Below are 8,802 nucleotides of genomic sequence, written 5' to 3'. Positions count from 1 at the left end.
TTTCTGCTCTACTCCTTGCAAGGGAGTAAGAAGTGTGACAGAAAGGTGTGATTTTTAATTTACACCAGAGTTCTCAACAAATAATGACTTTTCACACCCTGTTCTTGTTGCTTAGCCTTAGGGGGAGGAGTTGTATGGCTACTGTTGTCATATCAAATTAAATCCACTCATGTAATTCAGAAAGGCATCCTCTTAAACTTAACCCTTTTAAGTTGCTGAAGTCGACAGGCATACAAGTGTAGGCTGAAGTGTGTGTCTTTTGGAGGGTCTCTGCTGCTGGAGGAAACGGAAATGTTTTTATTCAAGGAACTTTTTTTTCTTTTCTTTTGAGCACAGATGCTGATGAGGTTTGTGGGGTGAATCCTCATGTTAGCCTGGAGTTTGCTGCAGGCACAGGATATGGAAGGAAATGTTTGGCCAACGATGCCAGACACTGGTGCTTGTGTCTGAGAACCTGACTGCAACAATGTCGTGTGCTGAGGACTGCAAGCATCGTCATGGAGCACTTGGTGCTCCTTTAGATAGCAGAGTTAAAACACATCAATAAGAAAATCCCYCTCGGAGAGTTTTCTGCTGCTGAGAAGTTTGCAGTGCAGAAYAAGCTGTGTCTTTATAAGTAATCTTCCTCTGGGGAGGTCGCTGTTTCTTTTGGGATATGTTGCACCCCGTTATCATCCAAGTGAGTCCTTGGGGCAGGTGGCACAGGCTGTGTGCAGGATTCATCCAGAGGGTCAAAGCACTTGTCCCCGCTGCCCCAGAGACTCTGCCTTCCCAGGGCACCCACTGCATCTTCCCGGGTACCACTGGAGCCCGGAGAAAGGGACCAACAACTAACAGGAGGAGCAGTCTCCTCCCTTCCATCTTTAGTGTCCCTAGCTCATGGTAATGCAGGGTTAAGTATTCGCTGGGTACCTGCCCTGCGGGGTGGTGCAGAGAGGGTTAAGGTGCTTAGCTGACTGTAAGCATTTATGTGACAGACTCTTATCTGATGGTGRGGTGGTTTGCTTTTTTTTYTTYCCTTCTGTAAAATGTCAGCCATTTCCTGATGAGCCTGATGGTGGTGGTGAATTTCACACCTTTTTTCTTCTCTGTGTGGAAACCTGGGTGTTAATGGTACTGGAGCAGGTCGTGTTTTATAAGGAATGAGGCTGCCTCAGAACAGAGGGAAACCAGGGAGGGGAGAGGAGGTGAGGAAAGGGATCCAAGGAAACTGCCACTTACAACAAGCATTAGCTRGATTATTTTTCACTAATTTTATTCAGATCATGTAGTTATATTATTTGCTAAGAGCATTTTTTTTTTCCTGTGAAATGCTGGAGTTCAGCTTGGAGTTCAGCACAAAAATAATCCCCTCTTTTCTTTTCACAGGGAAATTTAGCTTTGCAACAACTGAAGATGGAAAATTGGTCGGTTGAGCAAGTCTGCAACTGGTTGAAACAGAGAAATTTAGGAGAACTAGTTCCTAAGTTCCGTGGTAAGCATTTTTGTTGTTTGGGGGGTGGGGGTGTTTGTTTAGTATCTCTTGCTATGCATTTAATTGGCACTGCCTACCTTGTTTTGCTTTGGGGCATGTGTGTATATGCTAACTTCAGACTTCTACAGAAATTTATTAGGGTGAGAACTGACAAATCTACATAAGTGTACAGATTTATTACTAAGTCTCTGAGAAATCCTGGGGGATGAGATTATATTTAAGTATATAAATAGAGACACCTCAAATCAGAGCTGGCAGCTTAAAAGCCTTGACAGGGCCTATTTTATATTGTAGAAACCTTTTGAAATAATGCAAATGTAGTGTGTAAATGTTTTATGTCTGAGTAAATAAACACTCTACAGAACAGTTCACAAGAAACTGTTATGCGAACAGACTGTTTCTTGTGTACTCTGTTAAAAAAYTCTGATTTCCTTCATTAGTAAGTAAAAGTCTCCTGTGGTTCAAGTAAGGCCTGATTTAAAACATTAAAATAGTCACCTCGCTGCTTCTGTWTGTTTTGAACTTGGCTTTTTKTCAGGRGAAGGTATCTGGTCAGTGATTAGGACTCCTGGCACTGCTTGGGAAAGGACAGTGGCAGCTGAAGATGACTGTCAGCAGTACAAAGCATCCTTACCTTCGACCAGTCTTCCATCATCATGTTTTCAGGTGTATAGAATGTAACTGGAACTATAAAGCTATTTTGTGGTAATTCTTTTACCCCCTTCAATCTGCAGAAGAAGAAGTAAGTGGAGCAGCTCTTCTGGCTCTGAATGATCGTATGGTGCAGCAGCTGGTGAAGAAGATTGGGCACCAAGCAGTGCTGATGGACCTGATTAAAAAATACCAACAACAAAAGAGTGGGCTGGAATCCCTTACATACTGCTGTGAAACAYCTTCTCAAAAATTTCCAGAAGTAATCAGTGGGTGAGTCTATTCATAGTGCAGCAAATATCAGTCTGGGTATAGTTATATTCTTTTCATGGCATTTTAAAACAGGCATTTACTAGCTCTTCAGCTGTAACTGGTTTTTATATTTTGAGTATCTGTAGCAGCATGTGAAATGTAAAATTAGATTATTACCTTGTAGTTTTAAACAGGGCATCAGCATTCCTCAACCACACCATTTTTTAATTTAAACTTTTCTTCATATCCAGTTCAAGGATGTAGTTTTCATTTGGATGAAGCCCTGTCAAACTTTCATTATACCTAAGATTATTCTCTGTTTACATTTTTAAGCTTTTGAAGAACTTACTTTTAAATGCTTCAAGYCTTGGAGCAAAGTAATGATTTAGGCAGAGATAGTATTTGTGTCACCGGTGTATTGAAAGTCAGTTTATCAAAGGAAACTCTGGATTTGGTCCAGATGTAAGCATTTAATAATCCCACAGTGGGATWCTTGAAATTTATTGTGAAACTAGGTAGATTTTTAGAAAACAGATTCCAGGAAGATTGTCCTCAGTGGTKTTGTTCTGGCTCTTGGTCAGGCAAGTTTTCTTTGTTTGTTTGGGGTTTCTAAAGGGCAGGAGGAGGATGCAGAGTTTGTGGGGTGTTTTTCTTGGGGGTATTTGGGTGAGGGGTTTGTTTGGTTTGATTCTCCCATCCTTTCTCTCTATGCTGATCTGTTGTAAGTCTTTCAAGGTTTGTTTTTTTTCTGGATATCTTGGCTGAGGAGAGAAATCCTGACCTCGGAGTGGTCCCTTCTAAACCCAAGAATCCTGGCAGTAGAGAACAGGTTGCAAAATGCTTTTTTTCAAGGGAAAGGACTCTAGCATTAAGGCTGCATTAGTCACAGTAGGATTAATCCCAGTAGGATTAGAACTGCAGAGCATTTGGCTTCATCCAGAAGGAGTCCAGGGTGTGTACCCTGTGGTGATCAACAGCTCAAACAAAAGCGTGGTAAACAGTGATGACTGAGTTATTGGCAAACAACTTGAGTTCATGAGCAGAACTGCATTGCTCGTGTGGATACATCCTCTTGTCCTTGTGGAAGTATTTGTGAAATTCCTTAGGTAAATGCTGCTTCACCTTTGCAGGGAAGTGGATTTCAGGAAGAAGACCATGTCACTGCACGTGTGATTTATCAATGTGCAAKCACAGCCAGTCTCAGTTCAGTTCTCTGCACCAAGGGCAGAGATTTGATTTGCAGGAATCTCTTTCTGTAGGGGTAGAATAGGTGTCAGCTGTGAAGACTGTTGTGTGTGGMTCCTGTACTTCTTCCAAAGTGTGTTGATTTCATGTAAGGTGGTTCAGAAGAAAGCATGCCCTTATGCCTAGGGCAGTTGGGATGTTGTTTTGGATATTTAGCTTTCATCATGGATTTTGTCAGGGATGTTTGGATAGACCATGTCTTACAATGTGCCTGTTTCCCATGTGCTTCTCAGCTACTGCAGGTCAAGACATGGTATCTCCCAAAGGGCATGAGAACAACAGCCTTGCTGTGAAGTCCTCCAGACAAAAAAAAAAATAAAAATTAAACACTTAAAATATTAGTGAATACAATTTAAAACCTTTCCCTATCTWGTCTCCTTCCTGGCAAACAAGATGCTGGTATCCTTCTATTTACAGGGAAGTTGAGTCAATAAGCTGCTGTTTCTGAAATATTTTCTGTGACACCAAGAATGACAGAACAAAATCAAAGCATGTTTAAGATGCAATTAGTCGTATATTTTAGGATGATTAAAAAGTCCATATATTCTGTGCAGCTTTGGGTATAAAATTATGGAAAAGCTCCTCTAGTGAAAAAAGTATTTTGTACAAAACTRAAAGTTCTACCCTCATATGCAGATAGCTGTGACTTTACTTAACACTGCAGTGCTTGTCTTAGTGATGTGGTTCAAAATTATTTTTGTCTGTTCRGTACATCTTGAACAGATTCCTATAAGAATAATTTCTCCTCATCTAGTTCAAGGGCCCATGACTGAAGTGTATGAGACACTGTTTTGAACAACTGTAAAATTCATAGTTCCAATAGGTCACAATATATGTGAACTCACATTTCCTCCATCTCTCAGTGCTGCTAGGCTGAATTGGACTGAGTAGGGTAACCATGCTAAGATTTGCAGTTTGTAGCATCCATGTGTGTGGTCCCCCAGTGCCAGGGAACAATGGTGAACACTGAGTTTGCATGTTCCTAGTGCTTATCATGCAGTGCTTGAGTACAGGTGAAAACCARCCATTTTTTCTCTTTTGCAGAATTATTTCTCAATCAGGCCAGTTCCCAGAACTAGCTCACACTGCCAGGGCCAGTGACAGGGTGGGGAAGGCATTGCTCAGGGCAGGGAAGAAAGCATCATCATCACAGTCTCTTTCTGGCCCAGCTGAAGTCAATGTGGGGCTTCCAAGAGCTGTCCAGCAGTATTTCCTTATGGTATTTCTCACATTAATGGTATCCCCAGTGATTTTTGGTGCATCCTGGCTGTCACCTCTTTATCCTGTCAACATGGTGTCCTTAACACACCCTCTGACTATGTGTGAATTGTACTGAGTCTCCTCCCTGCTAGAAACAGAAACAAAGTCCATGGTTGGGCATGGACCTTTGAGTGAGATGGGTGAATGCCTTCTGGGTGGAAATAATAGATTTGTGAATGGGCACCAACTGTGGCTTACATCTCCAGCAGTTTGGATTAGTTTGGAAATAGCATCTCGTGTCTGTCACTGGTTCAGTGGAAGTGCTCTCAGTCATGCAGCAGAAACTGCTCATGTGTGTTGGAGGAGCTCACACACAGACATTACCAGGTAAATATTAAAATGCCTTCCAATTTCATGACCAACTGTTTCTAAGAGCTACACAGGGAACATACTGGGGTGGAAATTGTTTGTTTGCTTTAACTGCATGGCTGAAATAGAGATTCATGCAAAGGGACAACTCCCCATATAAATCTGGGAAAATTTAATGTCACTTCCAATAACAACATTTAATGTGTTGAGTGCAGCTGAGGCTGGGACAGTTTCTGGATCATCGTCAGAGTTCAGATGTTCTGAAGAGATGAAGTTTAGGGAAAAAAAAAAAAAAAAGGAGTGTTTTATGACTGCCATGAATTCTTAGCAGTGTAACAGTATCCCCTATCTTAGTTCTGCCTTTCCCCCAGTATGAGATAAAACTGCTGATGTTGGTTTCTACCAACACATCTGCCAAAAAAAGAAATAACTGGAATATGAGGAGGAAGAGAAGTGGACAMAAAGGTTAAATGGAAAGCAGTGATTTGGACTGGCACATAGCAGAAGTGGGTATCTGGAGTTTTTGTTCCTAGTGATGAGCTAGAGTTGGAGCAAATAGCCTGGAACAGTGGACTGTAAAACCAGGTGACATTCAGAGATMTTTTGGAGTCGCTGGGGAAMTGSCAAGCTGACTTGAAACTTTGGACTWAACCTCCAGARAAAARCAACCTTTCAAGGTTTTAGTTTTATAGAAACTGCCTTGAAATGCTATGTAATTCGCTCTTTCAGCCTCCGCTTGCATGTTGTGATGGCTAGCTTTGAATCCAGAGATTACGAGATGCCAGGTTATGAAATGGAAGTTACCTTGCAACTCCGAGCAGGGTGATTTTTTTGGTGCTTGTAACTGTGTAATAGTTAAAATATAAGCAGGCAGTACTATTTACRTTTTTCCTTTTAATTTGTCGGAGTTTAATAATTGAACTGAGAGATAGATTAAGAGGCATGAGCATGTAAACTCATGACAGGGAGATTGATTAAGAGGCATGATCATGTAAAATCATGATATATCCATTATGTTAATTTTTCTCCTTTTTTATTGCTGCCACTGGTGTTTAAGGACCCTAAAGTTCCTCTTTTTTATAAGCTGCGCAAGACCTGACAGTGATTTTTTTCTTTTTTCTTTCAGGGCTACTGAAAGACAGATGTTGAATTCTCCTKGTCTTGTGGAGCAGAAGAAGTACCTGTGTTCAACAGAAAATGAAAAAGAACTAATTGATCATAGAGTGCTAAAGCAAAAGTGAGTTTCTAATATATTCATTAAATTTTCTTACCTTTTGAAAATTACATAAACACTTCTTCTTGCTTCATTTTTACTTTACAAAAAGTGATCCTAATTACTGGAGGTCAGGTTCAGGTATAGCCAGGTGTGTTTAGAAAAAAGCAAGAAATTTGTTAGAATCTGGCCGAATGGAATAGCCTGATGATGTTTTTTTGTCCTCAGTCTTTGCTCACTGTTTCGTGTTACCTCACAYAGAGGGCAAGATTCAGGTTTGTCTTTATTTATCTGATTTTTAAAAATCACCTTTTACAGACATGTTTCCAACAGCAATCTGGCAAACTAGTCATTACAGAGTGGAATATGGCTATTCAAAAAATTGTGCACTTGAGACATCTTAAATATAGCATTTGGGATGGTAGGCATGCTGTTTACATTTGCACACTCATTTTCCTCAGTTATCAAAATAAGCCTGCCTAGAAACTGAAGGCAAGACAAGGCGATGGGATTTATTGTTTTTTTTTTTTCTTGTTTGAGATGGGCAGTCAGTGTTTGAAGAGAGTCCTTTTCCTCTTCCAAGGCAATTATTTTCTTGTTTGCAAAGCTTTGTGTGCTTATCATTATTCCCCTTTATTTCCATGACTTCTCCCTCTGCCACTCTCCCTGACAGATATGATTCAATGCTTTTAAAATAAAGTCCTGGTACTTCTGTTCTTTAAAAGAACTTACCAAAACCTCCAAAGATCCTGTCAGCGTTGATATCAAACAAACCCAAATCACCTGAACTCTTGGAATAGACCACTAATATGATCCTGAAATGTTTAACATGTGCTTATAAAGGATGCTTATTTTTAATGAATAATGACTAATTTGCCTTGTGCTGTATAAAGAATTTTAAACAGGTTGTATGAATCAGAGTAACCATTGCACAATGTACAGTTTAAATTACAGATATTTGGCCAGGATTATACTTACAGCCTCTGTCTGCCTGTTAATTTCATCTGCTCTGATAAAGCAAAACTTTGTGGGTTGGTTTTTCAGTTTGTTTTTGTGTTTGTTTGTTTGTTTTAATTTATGTGTGGTGTTGGGTTTTTGTGGTTTGTTTTTGGCTTTGGTTCTGTTTTCCTAGAAGATCCATGGATGGAGCCACAGCTTCAGTAACTGTATGATTTTGCTGGAAGTGAATTAAGGGGGATTGTTAATGGAGTATTAATGCTGGCAAATTGGCTCCAAGTTTCTCTGTGTTTCCTGTGCAGGTAGTCCTAACAACTGTGTTAAATACATTAYATTATTAAATATTACCAAAATACCRAATAAYGTTGCTTAAACACAAAAATAAAGAGTAAGTCAATGGAGCAATTGTATAATTTTATTTTTCTTGTATTGAAATTTGGCATGCATAAAACTAAGGTTTGCAAGCTACTTCAATGGAATAATGTTTTGCTAGCAATGACAGAAGTAAAAACAGCTAATCTTTTTGTTAATCTCCCAAGAAGATTAATCTTGAAGCAGTGCCTGTTTGTGAAGATGATAAGATAGCTACAGAGGACAATTCAATAAATATATTTTCTATATTCCTGCTTTTCTGTATTGGAGTRCTACCAGTTTTATGGCTCCTGACAGCCTGATGTTTATCTTGTTGCTAAGACAGAGGCTTTTACTATTTGTACATACCTGATATTGCTGTGGAAAAGCAACCTTTTATTGGTTGGTTTATATGTTCTGTCTGCCTTTCCTCAACATATTTGCTTAGCAAAATGACGTCCCTAATGTATCCCTTTCCCACTGTTTCTACTATGATGGTCCAGCCATTTTCCCTCAAGGGTGATGTCCTGGTGCTTGTTCATTTGTACATTTATTTTTTTCTATAAAAATATGTTCTGTAGCTCTTGAGTGTAGCAGATTTACTGTCTGAATGCCTTGGAGTAATTTGCTCAGAGCACAAGCAGGATAACAGAACTTCCAGCCAGTCTCAACAGGTTTGAACTTCCCTATCTGTAGTGAGCTTGGAAGATGTGGCCAGTGCTCAACTAAACCTGGGCCTGCTAAATGTTCATATACAGACAAAACTACTGACAGCACTGACAGAATATTGGTGCTGGCACCTGCATCAATTTGAACTGACAGCAAGGACAACAAATTGGAAGATTTAGCTTTACCTTTACCACTACAAATTTGGCATCCATCTCCAAGATGTCCATTATGGCCTGCACGGGTCATTCATTTCCTCAGTAGAAGAAATGTCTTTAACTAGGGCAGTCCACATCTATTTTGTTCAGGCTACAGCAACTGCCCTGACTGCTGGGTAGCTGCATTTGAAGTGTTTTTTGGCCATGGTATGTCATTCTGCTAATGGTCTTTAGAGAGCTCCTTCCTTTGCTTCCCCTATTACCTA

The 8,802-nt window shown here is 40.0% G+C and overlaps 1 protein-coding gene across 2 annotated transcripts in view; it reads left to right on the top strand.

The window, feature by feature from the left end:
* The first annotated feature begins 1,374 nt into the window (after positions 1-1,374).
* Positions 1,375-8,802, top strand: part of SAMD3 (sterile alpha motif domain containing 3) — a 35,884-nt gene continuing 28,456 nt past the window's right edge. For both annotated transcript variants that reach the window (XM_057364340.1, XM_057364338.1), the window contains exons 1-3: positions 1,375-1,474; positions 2,209-2,398; positions 6,318-6,428. In XM_057364340.1, the coding sequence (XP_057220323.1) occupies positions 1,396-1,474; positions 2,209-2,398; positions 6,318-6,428 (380 nt within the window). In that variant the 5' untranslated portion in view covers positions 1,375-1,395. The remainder of the gene's footprint in view (positions 1,475-2,208; positions 2,399-6,317; positions 6,429-8,802) is intronic.

Source organism: Malurus melanocephalus, unplaced genomic scaffold (assembly GCF_030028575.1).
Source record: "Malurus melanocephalus ecotype Western Australia unplaced genomic scaffold, MMel_1.1 scaffold_38, whole genome shotgun sequence".
NCBI classification, from domain to species: domain Eukaryota; kingdom Metazoa; phylum Chordata; class Aves; order Passeriformes; family Maluridae; genus Malurus; species Malurus melanocephalus.
The sequence above is the reverse complement of the archived record's forward strand: the minus strand, read 5'-3'. Positions and strand labels throughout refer to the sequence as shown.